The 22,551-nt window shown below is 42.7% G+C and overlaps 1 protein-coding gene across 1 annotated transcript in view; it reads left to right on the forward strand.

Moving 5' to 3' along the window:
• Positions 1-22,551, forward strand: part of LOC105538642 (astrotactin-2) — an 844,928-nt gene that overhangs the window by 190,123 nt on the left and 632,254 nt on the right. Inside the window, exon 3 of the mRNA XM_011978544.1 lies at positions 20,162-20,546. Within this exon, the coding sequence (XP_011833934.1) occupies positions 20,162-20,546 (385 nt within the window). The remainder of the gene's footprint in view (positions 1-20,161; positions 20,547-22,551) is intronic.

Genomic DNA, 22,551 nt, shown 5'->3' on the forward strand with positions numbered 1-22,551 from the left:
GATAGAGTCTTGCTGTTGTTGGCCCGGGCTAGAATGCAATGGTGTGATCTCAGCTCACTGCAATCTCTGCCTCCCGGGTTCCAGCAACTCTCCTGCTTCAGCCTTCTGAGTAGCTGAGATTACAGGTGCCTGTCACCATGCCCAGCTAATTTTTGTATTTCTGGTAGAGTCAGGGTTTCAACATGTTGGCCAGGCTGCAAACTCCTGACCTCAGGTGATCTACCCTCCTCGGCCTCCCAAAGTGCTAGGATTACAGGTGTGAGCCACCACACCCAGCCTTATCCTTCCTTAAATACACTAAAACAGCAGACAGCGATTGCTTACCTAAAAGCCTTGAAATCGCTGATATATGGATCATCTTTAAACAGCTTTCTGTCTTGAGTCTGACAATGGAAACAAACCTTGAAATGGCCACCAAGGGGCCAGGTTCTAGTCCTGGCTCTGCCACTAATCGTGTCTGACCTAGAAAAGTCTCTCGTCCTCTTTTAGCCTTGACATTCGCTTGTGCAGAATGAGAGAGTCCTTTTTTCTAGCTCTGCTCCATGGAGCTCTAGAGATTTCAGACCCCCAACCTCCATTTAGACTGGAGCAGTGCCTCTTTTATGGCTTTATTCAGAAATGGATTTCCAATTAAAGTTTTTCAAAAGAGAGTGTACAAAAGCAGTGATAATCCTAACAATGTCAGCTAACCTCAAGATCTCTGAGTTCCCGTCCGTTCTGACATTTGGAAAGTGGGATTTTCGTTTAGAAAGATGAGTGTGTTTGCCTCCACTGGCTTTCCGTCTAGCTGCTGTTGAACATCTGTTCAGCACGGTAGGAGACACATGGCCGGTTCAGGAGGGATTCGCTGGCACTGGAGAGGCGTGGAGGAGAAATGGGAGGGGAGATCATGGTAAGGTGGTCTGAATGCCAAGCACGTCTGTATTGTCTCTGCTGAGTTATTACTCTTACCCTGCAACCCAAACACAGTCTGTCCCTGCCCTCCCTTTTCAGGCTGGTGGCAGGCAACTGAGTACCACTGCTGCCTTTGCTGGTCTGTGGGAGGAGAGGGGCTGACTCTGCCCTCTTGCCCTCTGCCCATTTACATAGTCCGTACCATCTTGTCTAACTCCCCCTTTCTGCTGCTCAGCTTTTGGATACAACACACTCCAAAGTCACCCTCCAGTTGCTGATATGGTCCATCGACAATTTTAGCAGGGAGTCATTGGTCTAAATAGAATCTCTGAGAAACTCCAGTTCATAAGACAGATATATGAAACATTTTATAATAGTAGGGTCCTATCAAATGTGCACTTTATTTGCATGAATTAACCTATATATTTTTTATGAGAGACCAGAGACACAGAAACAGACTCAGAAATTTAGGGAGTTAGGTTATTATGACCACCGTTACACTCAATGAGCCTTGATAATCCACAGTGAAGATGGGATAGAAAACAAAACTGCTGTCTTCCTTGGTCGGTCTTGGTGCTCACTGTTCAGTGATCACCATTCTACCCTAAGTGCAATTCCTTTGTTTGACTGTATTCTTTAAAAAAAAAATTCAAGCTAATTATTTTAGGCACTGAGTCAAATAAATAGAAACATGGACCTTTCAACTGGATCATAAATGATGAGCAGAAATTTGCTTAGCAGACTTCAATCTTTCTCTGCAATTTGATGTTCATTTTCAAGTATGTTTGGGTTGTGTATGTTTGGATGCACACACACATACACTCATACGTAGATAGCCCTTAGTAATTTGCAAAGCTTTTTCATGTGCATCATTTCATAGATTCTCCCAACCACCCTGGGAGTCAAGGAAGGTAAATGATTGTTACCACTTGACTGATGAGGAAAATCAGGCTAAAGGGATGTTGAGTGACTTGCCCAAAATCTCATTAACAGGATTAAGTTGCCAGTTCCTGGCTTCCACTGAACCTGGTACTGGTTTAGGTCCAGCAATTCTGTGTGATTTCCTGCTTTGGAATGAGGAACACATGCTTGGGGGAATTGGAAGCAGGGCCTCCTCCCAGTTGCAGCCCCTCCCTGATTTCTTCAGGAGTTTTAATCTCAGCCTGCTCTCTGCTCCTCAGAAGGACACAGAGCCCTGGATGCAGGGAGGCTTGTGAGACTGAAACTGAAAGAACGCAAGCTCCGGCTCACCTCCTAGAAGACTTGCTTGTTAACAGCAAAGGGAGGAGCTCCAGAATCCAGGCAGACCCAGAGAAGCAAGTAGATAATGCCAGAACCCATTCCTGATCCGAAGGAAGGAAAAACAGATTGAAAGTGTCCTCTGATTACCAAACATGATGAATGAGGAACAAAAAGAAAAAGAAAAATCTGCACCTAGTTACACTGCAGTGAAATTTCAGAACTGTATGGATAAAAGGGGAAAAATGCAAAAGCTTTTAGAGAGAGAATGGCAAGAAAGAAAAAAAAAATGCTCCCAAGAAAGGGAGAAGAGACAATAGAGTTTCTGGTGAATATAATAATAACATCAATTTACTGAGAACATTCTTTGGACCCAGGTAATCGGCATGGGATTTGTGGAAGCCCCATATTTTCTCCATTTAAATTGAGAACAGTTTGAAAGATTGGTAAAAGGAGTAAAGCAGATGGAGATTAATGTTTTGCCTTTATTACTGTAAAAGGTTAGCTTGGAGGACTTGGCAAAAATGGGTATTTTCCCACCCAGGGTAAGTGCTGAGTGCCTGGCACCCTCTCACATGGGAATCTGTTACCACAAAACAGAAGGGGTGGCAGGGCAGAGCAGAAGGCTGCTTTTGGAGGGCAGCTGGTTCCTACAGCAAAAGAGGCAATGAAGGGAAAGAGTTATATAAGCTCACGGCCTCATTCCAGATCCACTCTACCTTAGTGGGGAGGAGTAAAGGATGTTGGGCAAAAGAGAGATTTTGGGGGAAATTTATCTTGATCAAAACTTGGGGTATAAAGAAGAAACATTTCATAATACTATTCAGAGTGTTTACGTGGACACCTTCATTTAATCCTCAAAACAAGACAATACACTAGGACCCTCATGATGCGCATTAAACAGATAAGTAAAATGAGGCGCCTAGAAGCTTTTGTAATTGACACCTACCTTTTGCTGTTACTTTTGTAGCAGCATTTACCCTGGGTGGCTTTTGTAACTTTGTGATACAGCCCCATGGAAGTGGCAGGGTGAAGACAGTTACTCCAGCTCTGTCTGTCTCCACACATCTTCTAACCCCCTTCTGTGCTGCTTCCCCGAGTGCAGGGCCCTGAAAAGCAATGATGATAAAGGGAAGGGGTGCTCACTTCGTGGCCCTCTGACAGCCCGAGTCAGCAGCTTCTGGGTCGGAACAGAGAACGAGGAAGAAGCTTGTGACGAGATTCTTATGTTTGTAATGGGCCGAGAAATGGGATTTGACCACCACTGGGATTCTTGGAGAAGAAGCTTCTTTCTACTCTCCTGCACTCCCTTCTATCCTCTCTCACCTTACACTCTCCTGTCCTTTCCATGCTCCTTTTACTCCTCACCCCCTTCCCATTCTCTCTGGCTCTACTCTTCCTTTTCCAAACTCTCCTTAAACTGTTGGCTACTTGGACTTCACCAGTGACAACAAGCTCCTTCCCCCTTTGTCCTGCCCAAATTCCACAAATTCCCCTTCTATTTTGGATTTTAAATCAATTCAAATCAATATATTGATCATTTTGTTTTATTTTTACAATTACATCAGATAGATTTGCTTATCATCTCCATTTTCTAGATACAGAATAAAGTAACATGTAAGAGGCCACAAAAGCAGTAGAGTAGCAATAAGATTTGAACTCACATTTCATGGATTGAGAATCTGAGCTTTAAAACCAAGAAGCTACATTGGCATACACAAATAAGAAGGACTAGTCAGGGATGGCAGGTATGTAGGCAAATGTATGCCAAAGAGTGGCCTAGGACCATTGTAGACAGCTGTGATCTTGGCAACAGTCCTATCTCTCGATTACTAAGAATTTGTATTGTGTTCATCACTCAACAGAGTGATGCTTGTAATCCTAAAGTAGATACTACTGCTAACAAGACTTCATAGACAAGGAGGATGAGATATACTGAATCAATTGACCTGCTGTGATCAGAAACTCAGAGAGTGCTGTAGATGGGATTTAAATACTCTTCTGCTCCCAGACCAACCCTACCTGATGATAAGGTCTCCTGCAGGCTTATTTAAAGGCCAGAAATAGGTATTTTTAATGAGCATCCCCAGGTGATTTTTATGACCAGGCAAGTGTGGGGATGATCAACTCTATCTGGGAGGGTGAAGAAGAAGATACACAAGCTCTTGTCTTAAAAGGTGAGTGGAGTTTACTGTGTCAGAAAGGATTTGTTGCGTATTTTGTATTGTTTTCAGTCCACAGCCTTCTCTGTGGAATCTTTCGTCATTGCTGATGATGCTACCTTTCCATGATACGTACAATGTCCACTCCCTCGGCCTCAGAATAGCCACTGAGGAAGGAGAAAAGAGGTCTTATTTTCATTCTCTCTTAGACCTTTTCTTTCCTGGCTCAATCTCTTTGGTTCACCTACTATGGGTTACTTCAGTGACTCTTGGAACTAAATAATGGACCTAGATAGCCTTCCTCAGTGTAGGGGGTTTAATAGTGTCCTGACATAATTCATGTCTACCCAGAACCCCAGAATATAACCTCCTTTGGAAATAAGGTATTTATAGATGTAATTAGTTAAGGATCTTAGGATGAAATCATCCCTGACTTTGGGTGGGCCCTAAATCCAATGAGTGGTATCCTTGTAAGAAGAAGAGGAGACAGAGAGAGACACAGGGGAGAAGGTGATTTGAAGATGGGGACAGATTGGAATGATGCTGCCACAAGTTAATTCCAGGAGCCACCAAAAGTGAGAAGATGCAAAGGAGGAATCTCCTGTAGAGGCTTTGGAGGGAGCTTGGCCCTGCAGGTACCTTCATTTCAGACTTCTGGCCTCCTGAACTAAGATATAAATATCTAATGCTTTAAACTACTCAGTTTGGATGATTTTTTTTTTTTTTCCCCCTACAGTCTGAAGAAATTCACTTTTTTTTTTTTTATGGAGGCTCAGGATAGATAAAAAGGACTTTTTTTTTTTTTTTTTAAAGATAGAGGCTCAGGATAAATAGGACATTTTTTTTTTTTTTTAAAGATAGGGTCTTACCTTAAACTCCTGGGCTCAAGCAATCCTCCTGCCTCAGCCTCCTGAGTAGCCGGGACTAGATGTGCGCCACCATGCCTTTTTTTTTTTATTTTTTATAGAGATGGGGTTTCACTATGTTTCTCAATCCCCTGCTCTCATGAAATTCTCATGAATTTCAGTCTCAATCTCCTGGCCTCATGAAATTCTCCCATTTCAACCTCGCGACATGCTGGGATTACAGGCCTGGGCCACCACACCTGGCCAGAAATAAAGACTTTCTCTGAAGTGGTCCCAGTACCACCAGTCCCTGTTCCACCTCAGTCCATTTCCTCAGGCAGTGCTGGTTGGTTCAAAACACACAGGACTCTGAATGGGCCAGGAACCCAGGCTAAGTGTTCTTGAGTGAGACCAGACCCTCACCTATATGGGTTGGAGATGGCTGTGAGACATGAACATTTATTTTTTAGCTGTGGAATTAAGTTCATCTTCATCTAATTAATCTGAAGTTTGGACAGTTCCCAGGCTCTACCAGACCTCTCTTTCCAATCTCAGGCTCAATGAGTGCTTCAAATGCTGTCCTGTTGGGCGGCAGTTTGGGGACGCTTTCGCTGACCACTTAAGGCTACAATGTGCTGGAGCTTTGAGTTCCTGTATTTTACCCTGGGATTGAGTTAAGGACACTGTCCAGTCTTGGGTAGCCCAGCTGGAGCTAGATATGAGGGTGGGTTTTGGAAGGCAATAGATGTACAACCCGAGGTAATGTGGGGAGCAGGACTTGGAGATCCACCTTGGGGCAGTCCTGTGTGTGACAGCAATGTCTCAGGGAACAGATCTTGAGGTTCAGCACGACTGGTAGGGCTTGGAGGCAGGGAGCATTATCAGTGTTACAACTGAGATATTCTCTGAACCAGGAAAGAAAACATGGTCTACCAGATTCCCCTGCAGCCTGGGCCCTGGGTTGCCTGTCCTGCCAGCAGGGGTGGAAATTATCTCAGGGATGAGAGGAGTTGTTAAGGGTAAGGTGGCAGGTAGCTGGGCAACTGTCTCTACTACCTGGATTACTCAGGATATATTGAACTTCATGGTTTGTTTTTTGTTTTGTTCTGTTTTTTATTTTGTTTTTTGAGATGGAGTCTCACTCTGTTGCTCAGGCTGGAGTACAGTGGCACCATCTTGGCTCACTTTAACCTCTACCTCCCAGGTTCAAGCGATCCTCCTGCTTCAACCCCCCTAGTAGCTGGGATTACAGGCACATGCCACCATGACCAGCTAATTTTTGTATTTTCAGTAGCGTTGGGGTTGGCCAGGCTGGTCTCGAACTCCTGACCTCAGGTGATCCACCTGCCTCGGCCTCCTAAAGTGCTGGGATTCCAGGCGTGAACCACCACACCTGGCCTGAACTCCATGTTTTTAAATACTCAGGAGACAAAGGACAGCAAGGTAAAGAGGAAAGAATGAATCATACCAGCTCAGCCCCGGTGGGTACATCAAGGATACTGGCCAGCTTTTATTTCCTACTCCTGTCATTCCACAAACCACCTCCCATTGAATCCTCTCTCTTTTCCCTTCTCATTGATGGACATCTTATGCTTGACTCTGTGCCCCTAGTAACTAACTTTCCAGGGGTCTTCTTGATCAGGCCCAGTAGGGGAGATCCTGAGACCATCACAACATGCCTTCAAGACAATTGGCAGCTGCAGCATCAATGCTGGAAAATGGCAGCAAAACAGTGCCTCTAAGAGGCTCCTATTGTGTGATTTGTAATAGGTTTTGAAAAAGGTTGATGGATAGATGACAGAGTATCAGAAATACTGGAAAGCTGATAGATTTGCAGCTTTGTTTCTTTTGTGACTTAAGTTACTCTGCTTGAGTTACCTGTGGTTTTTGGAGTCCCTCTCTTTAACAACACCTATTTACAAAGTTCTGATGGGTGTAAATTACTTGAGGACATATATAGTTCCTTTAAAAACATGATTATCAATGAAGTCCTTACATAAAGAGGAAAAGGCACCTGTTATTATTGATCATTTTAAAGCTGAGGAAACTGAGGCTGAAAAAGGTAACATGACTAGCCAAGAGATGTACAACTAATCAGCAAGCCAGAATTTGAACCCAAAACCATTGTTTTTTGAGCCACATTATTGATACCCTCTTTCACTAAAGTCCTATGATTTCCATCTATATATAGTAATAGTAATAACAAATAGATACAGCTATCAGTTTGCTTTTTGTGTAAGGTGATTGTGCTTGAGCAGTTACATCTGACATCCCTTTCACCCTTTTACTTTCTGGCTCAGTATCTCCTACGTATTTATAAATAAATAAATAAATGATTAAACAAGCTTGGAATTCAGACCACCTCTTCCTCTTTGGTCCAACAGTAGAGAGAGAGGAGTAAACAGCTAGTTATCACATTTGTGTCTTCATTATCCCTATACCCAGTACCCCTTACCTGGGCATCAAAAGGGGACTAACAGCAATGTTTTCTTTATTCACTATATATCTTCCAACCTTCAGTCCTGGGGTATAGGCTGAGGATAGAATTGGTAAATAACTCATATCTGGTTCTTCTCCTTGAGGAGCTACTAAACCATTCTAAGAGACATCTATCTATTTACTCATGTATTCATCCATCCAGTCATCCGTCCGTCTATCCACCCATCCCTACATCCGTTAATCTATTCATACACTCCAAATATAATTACTAAGCATTGACAAAACCCTAAGTGCTGTTCTTGGTGCTGAAGACAGTGATGAAGAAAACAAAAGACCCTACATTATGGAAGTTCCATTCTATTAAGGCCATGAACAAAGTTAACAAATTAGTGTGTAATATAATAAAAGGGAGAGGTAATTGACGTAAAGTTAAAACAAGGAAAGGAAATAGAGATCTGGTGATGGAGACAAAGGTGAAGGGTACTATAGTAGAGCAGGTGCAAAGGGAAGCCTTCACCCACAGAACTATGTCTTGGTGATAGACCAGCAATCCCTGACCATGACCCTCACCCACACCAACTCCCATAACCCCACCCATGATTTATAAAGAAGCCAGCATCAGCCCCACTCTGCCGCCAGCTCCCTTCAGAAACTCCCTCCCCACATGAAACTTATTTTTCATGTATTAGTATTAGCCATGCTCTCAGTGACCTCCACCCTCCTCTCTTTTCCTTGCTTCCAACCTCAGAAGGCTTTGTTGTTGGCACAGTATTTTAAGGTTGGCACAATATTAGGGATCTCACGTCAGCCCTGTGAATTTGCAACACATTCCCGGGGAATGATGTACTGAGCAAAGGATGCAGGCTTTTCATTCTGCCGACTCTCCAGACACACTGAACATTTCAAGATTATTGCAGCAGCATGCACCAGACAAACTTAGGATTCTGGAGCCAAATGTGTGTCTTGTTACTGACTTCTGACTTTTCAACCTTGGAGAGCAAAAACCCTCTTGAAAGGTTCACTTTTGTCATCTGTTAATGAGGTTAGATATGCCTAGTTCATTTGCTTGCTATGGCCACCCTGTTAAAAAACAGACAAACAAACAAAACAACCCACTTTATGAAGACCTGTGAGCTTTCTGCAAACTTCTTTTACTTTATAAGGGGACAAGGTAAAGACTGGGACTTAAGTTTCCTGATTTCTTTCTCAATATGTTTTTCCTCTGCCAGAATTTTTTAAACCGTCTTTTGTTGAGCACTGACTGTATTCTAGACACTATGTTGGATTGCTTTTTGCATTCACTTGTTTAATTTTCACAATAGTCTATTTCAGTGATGAAATGTTAGTCTCATTAAGATGAGAAAGATGAGGATATGAGAAATTTAGTAGCCTATCCAAGGTTCCATAGCTGGTAAATGACAGCACAGGTACTCAAACCCAAGGCCATCAACTCCAGAGCCTGTACCATTAACCACTACACAGTTTAGCTGATTATCCAGTCTTCTGTCACATTTTGGACATGAGTGTACTTGATTGGATGGGCATGTTCTTCACACCTTTGAACTCGACTATAATTGAAATTGCAAGAAAAATCTTTTTTATCCTCACTTTCTCTATGTTTTACACTTGGAAGCTTTGAGAAACTCTTTGCCCCTTACCATGTTTCCCTCTTACATGGAGCTTGCTAAACTATGCATTGTGATAACTACCTACTTACTCACGTGTTTCCACAAACCAGCTGTGAGTTATTCAAGGGCATACCTGTGTATTTCTAAATCGAAGCAGAAGGTTTGGTACAGGGTCAGAAAATTACAGTAATAGTAGTAAGAGTTAAGCCAATGACTACCACTTATTGAATGTTTTATGCCGGTCAAGGGCTGTGTGGCATATTTTACATATATCACCTTGTCCAGTCTTCACAACAGCCTTTTTGGTGAATGGTATTATTCCTGTATTACAGCTGTGAAGACTGAGCATCGCAGAGAGAATGTCCCAAGTTCCCATTACTGGTGGGTGACAGAGTAAAACTGGGAACTTAGGTCTGCCTGCTTCCAGGTATGACCTTACCCTGGGGAATAAGTAAATCAATGAATGAGGGCAAAGCTCCTCTCTGGCCACTTGGGTTCATCTGTATGTTTTCATGACTCAAAGAATGGGAAGAAACTCAATCCTCCTAAAGATGTTTTCCCCCACCTTCTCCATTCACCCATCCTTCAGAGTGGGATTTGGGAGAGAACTTCAGAGGCCACCTGAGGACATGTAGTGGAATGCTGACTTGTGTTAAATGGTTCATGTGAATTACCTTCAGTCCTCTCTTACAGACAGATGGAGGACTGCCAGACAGACGTGGGTGTATTTTGGTCAACTGCCCTTAAAGAGGCATTTATGATGGATTTTTTCATTCTTTCTTTCAACGAGTAATTGAAGATCTACTACTATGTGCTGTGTACCATTCAAATTCAACCAAAAATAAGTAAAACCCTGCCCTTCCTTTCATTGCCTCTCAGTGTAGAAATACAATAAATACGTAACAAGGGCTACTCAGTATCAGACACTGAGCTGCATCCTGGGAAAACAGAAATGATTAAGAACACCCTCAATGGGCACTAGGGTGATGGGAGGGAGTCAAACTATGATGCAATCTGCTGCATGCTCTGGCATATGAAAGCATGAGTCACTGCAAGACCTAACAGGTGGTACTTAACCCAGTCAGAAAAAGCACGTTTCAGAAAACTCATGACCTACAAGCTGAGGCTTAAAAGACTAGACAAAGAAGTGAGGGAAGGGCATTTCAGACAGAGGGAGCATGAGCAAAAGCACAGAAGCGTGAAATGCTGTGAAGGATACAGGATGGTTAACTGGTTTAATATATGCATTTACACCTGTAATACCAGGCAGGATGTCATAAGAATATATGTATTTCATCTCTTCCAAAACGCTTTCCAGTTTGTCTTTGCTTTTCTAATTTTCTAGAGTATTAGAGCTGGGATGGCTGTTAGAAACCATCCACTCCCACCTACTCACCCCAAAGAGGGGAAGGGATCACGATCACAGTTTGGAGTCTGTGGGAAGAATGCAGTTGGGAAACTGTATAGAGAATGTCTGATTGTATAGTGAAGGGGAGGTAGTGGTTTCAATACTACTTTGTATCAAAATGTTTTTTAGGAGACAAGATCTTACGTGAATAATAAAGATCTACTACTTGCAAGCTATTAGCTAACTGTGTTATACCCTGCAATCTCAGTTAATCCTCCACAGATTCTCCCACTTAGGTATTAGTAACCCAATTCACAGATAAGAAAACCCAAGTGACTTATCCAAAGACACATAAGTCAAACAGACATAGGTTTGAGTCATGACCGTACTAATAAAAAGGTCAATAGAAAAACCTATGTCTGTCTAACTTATGGGAAAAGGCTGGTGTCTCCAAGCATTCTTTAGCCTTCTCCTTGATAAATTTTTATAGAATTCAGTATGCTATCCCAGGATTTTGACCCTGTTCTAATCTGATCTAAAGATGATTAAGGAAGTTTGAGCTGGGGGTAGTGGGTGAATGCATTCCAAAGAACCAATGTGTTTTTACTTTATTCCTTTGGCATTATCTTTGGAAGTAAAATAGTATCTCTAATAGACACATGGTAAGTAGATGATTTATTTAAAAGAGAAATACGTTTCATTTTCTATAATGGGACTTCTTAAGTAGGTCACCCTATATCTGTCTAGAGGCAAAAAAGAAATATAGACAAATATAGCTAACTATAGAAATATTAACATAGGTATGAGTATATTTTTACAAATGTGAATACATACATATACACACACACGTATACACGCAAATTCTTATTTGTTGTGCCTTTTTCTTTTATTGTTCACACATGTCAATGTATCTCTTCATTTGATTACATGCTGGTATCTTATATAACTTTCTGGAAGATTCCCCAAGAAAAAATAAGATGTAGATAGGTAGCTTCCTCCCTAATCCAGTGACAGAATCTAGACCTCAGTGTCATTGTTGACACCCCCTTCCTTACCAGTAGACACAAGTCTTCCTATCCTGGTAACTGACCTGCCACTTTAACTTACTTCTGGTCTCATCATCTCTCTCTTAGACTAGGGATTCTCAACCTCTCCACTATTGACATTTGGGGCCAGTTAATTCTTTGTTGTACGTGGATGTCCTGTGCATATAGGGTGTCTACAGATTCCCCAGCTTCTTCCCACTAGATGCTAGTACTCTCTCCCCTAAGTTGTGACAACCAAAAATGTTTCTATTACCAAATGTCTCGCTTGAGACAGTCCCAGTTTCTGAGATAGTGAACCCACAGTTTATTGGGAATTTCCCCCAGTGGAAAATCTTATCATATATATTTTCTACCTGGTTATATGGTTTTAAGCAGTTTCTCTTCTGAGTCTCCATTTTTTGTCTTTTTTTTTTTTTTTTTTTTTTTTTTACATCTGTATGCTGGGCATAATAATCTAACCTGTAGGGCAGCTAAGTAAAGACATCAACAACTCTAATACAAGGTAGGAAATGCTGAAGATCCTTAAGTGAGGGTTAAGGCGAAGCACTGTGGGAGTGCAGAGGATAATGAAATTCCTTCTGGCTGCACATGGGGAGGGGAAGTGCCTACGAGTTCATAAAGGAGATGCATTGAAGTTAACAGTGAAGTATGGGTGGTATTTGAATGTGTAGATGTAAGGGTGAGGAATAAGAATGAGGGCATCATTCCAGGTAAAGTAAATGGCTTCTACAAAAACACCTCAGGACCGAGAGTTTGGTCCCTGGCAGCCACAATGCCATGATGGTGAGAACTGGTGATCCACTGGGCCTTCTCTTCTCCACTCGCCTAATGACAGAGCTAGTGGGAAAGGAGGCTTGGGTTCCAAGTACTCTGAAAAGTCTCCTTTCAGGCCCCAGCTTCCTGGGAGCAGAGAGTTTCATTGTGGTTGGATACTTAGCACCATGCCTGCTCTGTAGCAAGAGCTTAGTAGGGGTGGTTGCGTGGATGGCCAAAGCACACATTTGAAGGGTATTTCAAAAGCATATGTTCGAGACAAGGTTATCCACAAAGATAGATGACGAGGACTTGAACTGTCAAACTACAGGACTCTTAGCTTAGTCAATAGGGAGGGGATCAGTTTCCATGTGTGCCTTAGTTATGGTAAGTAAGATGGATTGAGAATAGTGGGAAAGGGGGAATAAAGCATGGAAGATCATTCAGCATGTATTAAAATTATCATGATGAAATCCATGAAAACTAGGGCATAGGACAGCCATAGAGTAGAGAGAAATGGAAAGTTATAGAAGCTATTTTGTATATCAAATTATCACAATTCACATGTTTCCTTAGCAGCTTTGGAGGGTGTTGGCTGCATATTCTGTCTCCAAAACTATTTTAGGATGTTTTGTGATGTTGGTCCAGTCACTTCCATCCTTTGAGTCTCAGTTTCTTTCTTGTTCCTTTTTTTTTTTTTCTAACACTAAAGACTTAGACTATTTTCTAATAATTATTCCAGCTTAAACATAGACTGGGGCCTGAAAGGAGACGTCTCAGATCACTTGGATCCCGGGCCCCCTTCCCCACTAGCTCTGTCATTAGGCAAGTGGCCAAGAGAAGGCCCAGTGGCTCACCAGTTCTCAGCCATCATGGCGTCGTTGCTGCCAGGGACCAGAAACAAGTGGGGAGAAGAGAAGGACATTACTTGAGAGAATATGCATGTTCACAGCTCTGAGGATTAAGGGCCCGTGTTCTTATCACTGCAGAACAGAGTATTATAAATCCAGTCTTAGAATACCAAATCCCCTTGCGGCTTGGCCGTAGTGAGGGAATATTAAAAAGGCCGGAGACAGAAATAATCAGTTTCCGAATGACACATTGTCAAATACAGCATTTTTCATATTATCCCTTTCTTTCCTTTCTCTAGTTCCTTCTTTCATGCCTCGATATTTTAACATGAAAAATAGATTAAAATGAGGCCAGGCCAAACAGCGTACTGAGTTTGACTTTTTAGTCTCTTGGTGGGGTGGTTTGAAGTGCTTTATACTTTTTATCTCTCTGTATTTTCCCGTTTTTGAGGTTGTGTATGTAAGAAAACCAGCTGAAGGCACTGGCATTGGAGAAAGTCAAAGCAGCAAAGGGGCATACAAGATTTGATAGGTGCTCTGTTGATGCTGGGGTCAGAGCTAAAACAAGGACTTGAGTTTGCCTTGCTCTGGAAAGTCTGGTGAAGATTGTCAGCTTCTGGATGTGTTTATTAAGCACCTTCCCTGGGCTAAGCACTGGAACAAAGGGTGGATAAATGGTAGGGGTAAACAGCAACTCAAGACCTTGAATGGGAAAATGGTCAAACAGATGATTGGATCATGACAGCCAGAGGACTGAAGCCAGGAAAGCCTCACCCCAACCTGAAAACACAGAGATGTTCCCTGGGGAAGTGATCTCCAAGCTTAGACAGCTGAGTGGGCTGAGATCAATAAGTCAAGGGCAGTGCATTAGTTTCTTGGGGCTTCCATATTAAATTACTGCACACTGGATGGCTTAAAACATGAGAAATTTATTCTTTCATGGTTCAGGAGTTCAGAAGTTCAAAATCATGATGTCAGCAAGGTTTGCTCCTCCTGGAGACTCTGAGGGAGAATCTGTCCCATGACTTTCTACCAGTTTCTCATGGTTGCTGATGACCTTCGGCATTCCTTGGCTTGCAGATGCATCACTCAGATCTCTGTCTTCATCTTCATGTGAGCTTCTTCCCTGTGTGTCCACTCCTGTTCTTATGAGGACACCAGTCATTGGATGTAGGACCCACTTTAATCCAGTATGACTTCATCTTAACTAATTACCTCTGCAAATATCCTATTTCCAAATGAAGCCACCTTCTGAGATTCCAGGTGGAGTGAGTGAGAGGGTGCTTCAGGCTGAGGGGGTAGTGAGTGCAGAAGAGGGAGCATCACACTTTGGATGATGCCAACTGCCCAGGGTGACTCCAGGACAGGTAGGACAGGTGTGGCTTGTGGGGAGTTGGGGAACGAGAAGGTAGCAGGGACCCAGTCATGAGGGGCTTTGGGTACCAGGTGAGGGAACCTGGACATTATTTTAAGGACCCCAAGAAGCCAGGAGAGGGATTTTAACAAGGGAGACTGGGGTGAAAGGATTTGGTTTGTGATAGACATATAGGGAAGCTGAAGGAATGATGCTAGTATTTGTTGACTTTTGTGGTGCCAGATCCTTTATCCAGACCTTTGAGTGTCTTATTTAATCCTCAACATAACTCTTCACACTGTGAACAATCAGCCTCATTTTAAAGGGAGCCTACTGCAGTCCAAGGAGGTAAAATGTAACGAACTTGTCACAGCCAACAGCAAGGAGGGAGGCAGGGATTCTCATGCTGGCCTGTATTCCCCCAGGCATCTGGTTGCCCCATCAGAGCACTCTGCCCTTGACACCTCCAACCTTCACCCTTGTCTTGTTCCCCTGGGGAATCTGAGACTCACTGTCAGTAATAGAACCAGAGAAACAGGCTGATCCTGCCTAAAGAGACTTGTAATGGGGAAGGTTCCAGAAGGGATAGGGGTGCACTTTCTTTCTCACATCTCTTCTCTACCTCCTCCCTGAAAGCTTCTTGAAATTCCCATAAGGTGATGGTAAAACAGATCACCCCAAGATCCGTCCAGCTTACAACCTCACAAAAGCAACCCCCTAACTAATAGACTGGTGTTATTATTTCTAGAACTTGCAGTGACTTCTTCAGTCTTGTTTGTCTAGGGCTGCCCTGCAGTGAGCACGGTCCAAATCGGACTTGGCATCAGGTCGTCCCTGAGGCCAGCAGGGTCTCAGTTTGCCGCCCTTGGAGACTTCGCCTCTTCTTAACTTGCTTTTTAAAAATTCACAGCCATCCTCCTAGGTCTTTTCTCCCTCCTCAGCTCCCCTCTTGCCCTGTAGCATTTTTTTTTCACTACCTGGGCCTGTGTTTGCTCCTGGTGTGGACTCAGAGGCTGGACACGTTAATCGTGCTGAGCACTAATCAATTCTCCTGCTTTTCTGTTTGCTTACCTCTGGTGTGGGAAGCCGATAAAGAAGGGAGTATGTAATTCTATGGGTGTGGACCAGGACAGCAGCCTGGACCGGTGCAGGTGGACACAGTCTACACTTCCTTCTTGATTCTGAGTCACTCATCTGCATTCTTTGGGTGAGATGTCTCAGTATGACAGAGGCAGCCAGATGGTTCTCTTGAGCTCCTTGGCTTGTGCACAGCACTCTTCAGTTTTTACAGGATATCACAGCTGTTTTCAGATTTGATTTGCACAGCAGCCCCAGGGAGTACCATGAATGAAGATTTTCTTCTATCACAGGTTTACCATGTGCCAGGCACTAAACAAAGTATCCCATGTCCATTAGCTCATATCTCATTTCCCTCGATAAAGAAGTCTATGATCCAATTTTATAGATAATAAAATTGTTAATCAGAAAAATTAAATTCTGTGCCCAAGATAGCCCAGCTTATATGTGTAGCATTAGATTTCAACCTTGTGTTTCTGACCCCAGTCTTAGCTGCTTCTAACTGTGTGATACAGTATTACAAGTATTGGCCAAGTCCAATTTACTGATTAATAAACTGAAGGTCCATAAGAGCAGGCCAAGGTCAGACAGTAAGTAAACTTGAATTTAGAACCTTTTTCCCACATGTTTTGAGACTGTATCCAATTTTATGTATTCCACTACTTTTTCAGGGTCTAGGGAGGGAGGGCTGGTCAGACTGGTGCTTGCAACATTACCTAAGCTGCTACCATGTCTTAGATGTTGCCTCCTGAGTTTTTTAGAAGCCCAGCCTAGAATGTCTGTTTCAGTAATCAGTGGCATGGTGAGCCCCAGAATACTGGGATTCTGCTTTGACCAAGTTCTTGCAATAAAACTCAAATCTGTAATGGGAACCAGGTGGTCAGTGACTCAGCTAGAGGTGATGGAAGCTGAGTTCAGGGCAGGCTGGGGAGTGAGGACAAGGGACCTGTGTCCTAATGGGAAAGCCATAGCCACTAGCTTGGGCTTATATCAAACGGCAAGGCCAAGGGCTAAAGAATCAATGGGTCAATAAACTAAAGGGAAGCTCAAGCTCAGTACCTCCCAAACCAGGGGGTCCCTCTGCCACATCCTTCTGGAAGTTTCCTACGTTGAGAAATCTGTACCTGAAATTGCATAGGTAACTTGATAAGGAAGACGTGAGACTGGACAGGGGCTAATTAGGCTTTTGCTCCTGTCCCTTCTCCACTCCAAGAACAGTTTTAAAGTCGTGCTGGAGCTAGTTTGAATCTCAGTTGAACTATCTTGAGTAAATGACCTTTTGTCTCTGTGCCTCAGTTTCTAACTTAACGTAGGATGATCACAGGTGTAAAGGTGAATGAAAGAGCACATATCAAGCATTTGGTCCAGATTGAGAAGCATTTGGGGATCCAAGGCAAGTTGTGCAGAATAGGTATATAGGGCCAGAAAGTCATCATTCATTCATTCATTCCTTTATTCATTCAACACAGAATCTATACTTGCTGAATTCTGTTGACAGTAACAATAGCTAACAACCTGCGATACCATGTACCCCTACACTATATTAAGTACCCCACAAGCATCTTATTTAGCCTTCATGCCCCAATGAGGTGACATTATGACTCTTGTCGTTGTTTAACCCATGAGAAAGCCAAAGATCTAGAAAGATAAAGTGACCTAGTCAAGGTCACACAGTGTCTAAGCAGTAGAACTTGGATAAAATCATGTCAGTCTGATGCCAGCACTTAGCCATTTACTGCTGGAAGGCTCTCGAGGAAAAGGATACAAGGAGGGAAGAAAGGGGCATTAGTAATTGCAGGTGGATGGGTTGGTTAGGCCTCATCTTTCCTAGGTCAGTATTGGTCCTGGGATCTGACCACAGAGTCCAACAACCATAATTGGGATATACTGAGTTGGATGAGGAATGAAGGCCTAGAAACCATGCAAGGCCTTAGCCTCTTACTGAGTGAAACACCCAAATGTGAGAAGACAGAGGGTGGGGTCAGGCAAGGAGATTCCCCCAGGGGCATCAATGGGGCAGAATGAAAAGCTTCTCTGAAGGGAAGATGCGCCCATTGCACATCTGGAAGATGAATTTGAAAATAATACTTTCCTTTTCCCTTTTCGTGCGCCCTCACCATCTTTCCTCCTTCTCCCCTTCCCTCTCTTTAGTCAATGAGAATATCTGTTCAGTAACCAAGGGCTGTGCAATGGAGAGCTGGGGTCCAGTCACAGCTCCACCACTTCCTGGCCCTTTTAATCCAACTGGACCTGGAATTAAATCCTGACTGTGTGACTTCAAGCTAGTTTCTTACTTCTCTGAATCACCTTTTCCTCATCTATACAGCAGAAACTAATTTCTATCACATAGTCTTGTCTTGAAGATTAAATAAAATAACATTCAGTAAAGGTGTGAAGGAGAGGGTCAGCCCTTGTGTTTATCAAGGATTAGTGTTGCCCCAGTCATTTTCTCTCTTCACTCTCCCTCTCTATCACCTCTCTCCTCTTCACTCGTCCTCATGCCCTCCCTCTCCTTTTCTTATTTCTGAAACACAAAAAAATCCCAGACAAATCATATCATGTCACACAGAATTTTGTGACACAGAGCAATCACCATCATATGTTCTATAGAGGAAAAAAGATTCACTGTTGCTTTTTAAGGTGATATATACAGAATTACCTCTGGTATACACACGCGGTTACACGTATATTTAATAGATTCTACACACACACACACAAATACACATATAAATACACGTACTTATAGCTTTGTTTGATTTGTGCATTTGTTTTTATGTTATGACATCCAGAGAAACTTTCTTGGGGAAACCAAAGTAGCTCACTGCTGAACTCAAGGCAGGGCTTCAGCCCCTGTTCCAGAGCTATCAGCCACACCTGCATACCTGGTCACCAACTCTTAGTCCTCTTATCCACCCAGTCCCCCCACCTCTGTGGAGGTGCTGAATTTCAGCATAGTGAGCTGAGGGTCTTGCAAATAGAACATGCCAGTTTTCTAATATCATATAGTCAGCAGGATGGCTGAGTCATTTCAGCAAACAGTGTTCTTCTTGGCCTAAACAAGTGTGTTTAACAGCAGCCACCTTTGCCCCCAAGATAACGTATTCACAGCTAACATCTGTCATCTTTGTTAGATGCTGTACAGATAGTTGTCAGAATTTGTCCTTGCCTTCAATGAGATCATAGCCAAGGAGAAGCCATCAACCACATAGGTGGAATTGAAAGAATATAGGCTCTAGAGTTAAAAAGCAAAAACAAACAAAATAAACACACAAAAAGTAAGGCTTACATATTACTCGGCCACTTACTGTCTCAGTTTCTGGGTCTGTTGATTTTTTGAAGCCTCTCTCTTACCCTGTATACAACAAGGGTGATTCCTCCTGACTCCAGGGGTTACACAGCAGGCATTCAACAAAGTGTCTTCCAATCTCCCAAACATGAAGCAGAGTATAAAGTGAAGAAAAGCAAGAGAAGTGATGAGGGCCTACCCATCAGAAGAGAGGTTTCTGGCACAGAACAATTGAGGGGAGGTCTGGAGAATGCAAACCTTCCACTTCAAGCTCACGACAGGTTGTTATGGGGATTACAGATGTGTTTTGAAAATACCTCTGCCCTGAAGGATCTTACAGACCAGGGTATTTCATGAATCATATGAGTCATGTAAGAGATGTGCATTAACACATTAACTTATTTGAAATTAATGTATGATAATGCAGACTCAAACATTTAGGAGTTGGGTGTATCAAAGAAAAAAATGTGTGTGTATATATATATATATGTGTGTATATATATATATTTTTTTTTTCAGTTGACCTTGAAATTCTGATTAAAGGACTCCTAGAAAGGTGCATTTTCATTCACTCATTTACCAAATATTTGTTAAGGACCTACTTTGTGCCAGTTCCCTTATTGAAATTCAGAAATTTAAAGACTAGTGTTTCTGAAAAATGAAGAAAATACAGGTTATGCAGAAATTATGTTTGATTTAATAATGCTATCTTATATTTGCAGCAAGGCGTAACAAAGTCTACTACTGTCTCTTGAGTCTTCAGTTAACTCATTCTACAGATGAGGAAGCAAGGCTGGGGAGCGTAGGCAATTGTCCTTGGGTTGTTCAACTGGTGGGAGGTGAAGTCTGGATTCAGACATTCACCTGTGTGAAGCCTCAGCGCTGACCCTTCCTGACACTGAGCCATCTGTATTGCCCTGACATGACCATTATCCATTTGATTTGCTTCCTATGGCAAGCTTGTGAAGAAGGAAGAGCAGGGATTCGTACTCATCCTTTATACCTATGGAAAGCAAGGCTCAGAGAAGTCAAGAAGTTTGCCCAGGGTCACACAGTTTGTTGGTGAAAAAGTCAGGTTTGAAACTGTCTTTCTAGCTTAAGAACCATAGCTGATGGTTCCTGAGGCTCTATGAGCCAAACCCAGGGATCCTGGCAGAGTGTAGTGGACAGGAAAATCCCCTGTGGCCTTCCAATCCAAAGAACAGTGGCCCATTTGTGTGTCCTTCCTTCCTGCTCCAGGGTGGCCTCATCGCGCTGCTGCTGCTGCTGCTGGTGTTCACCGTGGCGCTGTATGCCCAGCGACGTTGGCAGAAGCGTCGCCGCATCCCCCAGAAGAGCGCAAGCACAGAAGCCACTCATGAGATCCACTACATCCCATCTGTGCTGCTGGGTCCCCAGGCGCGGGAGAGCTTCCGTTCCTCCCGGCTGCAAACCCACAATTCCGTCATCGGCGTGCCCATCCGGGAGACTCCCATCCTGGATGACTATGACTGTGAGGAGGACGAGGAGCCACCTAGGCGGGCCAACCATGTCTCCCGCGAGGACGAATTTGGCAGCCAAGTGACCCACACTCTGGATAGTCTGGGACGTCCAGGGGAAGAGAAGGTGGACTTTGAGAAGAAAGGTGAGTCCTCCATGTCACAGCCCATTTTCCAGGGGGCATTTTGAAAAGATGGGAAGAGGTGCGGAAGCTGGGCGGTTGGGGACTACAGGCAGTATTTTCTGGGATAAGCCACTTTGGATTTATGACTTTGGATTTCTGTTGGGTTATCAAGTTTGTCTTCTCTGATTCTTCAGTAGTGATGGGAGAATAAAAGAGTGTAAGTACTCCCAGAATTGGAGTTGTGAGGAGCCTCAGAGGGTATGCAGTCCAATATCTTTCCAGTGTCTCTTGATTACCTCCTTTGACAGCTTTCTCACTACTCGGGAAATAGGCCATCTCATTTCCACACCATTACTGACTATTAGAGGGTTTCTTCTTATACCAACTTGAAATCTGTATTCATGGTCCTCCATGTCCAAAAGGAAAGTGATCTGATATTCTTTTTCAAGGCAGCTGTTGGGAAATTTGACACAAAAATAAAAGAGCCTGTACATTTTAACCAACCTAAACACCCCAGTTTCTTTAAATAGTCTCATATGAAGCATTTTTCAGACATTTCACCCTCCTGGTCACTGCCGTCTGGATAGAACTTTTTCACATCCTGGGCCATAACACCCAAACTGACACTCTTCTTCTTCAAGGTGGGAATGATCCAGGGCTGAGAAAAATGAGATTTTTCCTCCTTCTTGCCAACTGTTATGCTTCTGTTGATGCAGCTCGAGATCCCATTTGTTTGTTACAGTTATTGCTGGTTCATATTAGACTTCTTTTATGTATTTTTATATTGACAAATAATGCTCATGTGTATTTATGGAATATGTAGTGATATTTTGATCCATATACTATATGGTGATCAGATCAGGGTAATTAGTATATCAATCATCTTAAACATTGATCATTTCTTTGTGTTGGGAATGTTCAATATGTTCCTAGTTATTTGAAACTATGTATTACATTAACAAGCATAGTCATCTTTAAGTGGTACAGGACACTAGAAATTATTACACCTCTCTAGCTGTAATTTTATTTCCTTTAATAAATTTCTCTCTATTCCTCTCTCCCTCCTACCTTTTCCAGCTTCTAATATCCTCTGTATCCTACTAGTAACCTCTAGCATTCTTTTACTTCTATGAGATCAATAATTTTCAGCTTCCACATATGAGTAAGAACATGTGGCATTTAACTTTCTGTTCCTGTCTTATTTTGCTTAATATAATGTTCTCCAGTTCCATCCAGGTTGCCATGAATGAAAGGATTTCATTCTTATTTATGGCTGAATTGTATTTCATTGTGTATGTATACCACATTTTCTTTATCTAGTCATCTGTTGTTGGACACCTAGGTTGATTCCATATCTTGACCCTTGTGGATAATCCTGCAGTAAGCATGCAGTTGCAGATATCTCTTCAATAAGCTGATTTCCTTTAATTTGGATAAATACCAAGTCATGGGATTAGTCGATATATGGTATTTCTTTTTGTAGTTTTTAGAGGAACTTTCAAACTGTTCTATGTAGTGACTGTACTAGTTTACATTCCCATGAATAGTGTGTAAGAGTTTTCTTTTCTCTGCATTCTCACCAGCATTCGTTATTTTTGACTTTTTTATAGTAGCTATTCTAACTGAGATGAGATTATACCTCATAGTGTTTTTTGATTTGCATGTACCTGATATTTACTAATGAGGAGCATGTTTTCATATATTTGTTGGTCACTTGTATGTCTTTTGAGAAATTTCTGTTCAGAATCATTTGTTTGTTTGTTTATTTATTTATTTATTTATTTATTTTTGAGACGGATTCTCGCTCTATCGCCCAGGCTGGAGTACAGTGGCCGGATCTCAGCTCACTGCAAGCTCCACCTCCCAGGTTTACGTCATTCTCCTGCCTGAGCCTCCCGAGTAGCTGGGACTACAGGCTCCTGCCACCTCGCCCGGCTAGTTTTTTGTATTTTTTAGTAGAGACAGGGTTTCACCGTGTTAGCCAGGATGGTCTCAATCTCCTGACCTCGTGATCCGCCCGTCTCGG

The sequence above is a fragment of the Mandrillus leucophaeus genome, unplaced genomic scaffold (assembly GCF_000951045.1).
Source record: "Mandrillus leucophaeus isolate KB7577 unplaced genomic scaffold, Mleu.le_1.0 Scaffold196, whole genome shotgun sequence".
In the NCBI taxonomy this organism is placed as follows: Eukaryota; Metazoa; Chordata; class Mammalia; order Primates; family Cercopithecidae; genus Mandrillus; species Mandrillus leucophaeus.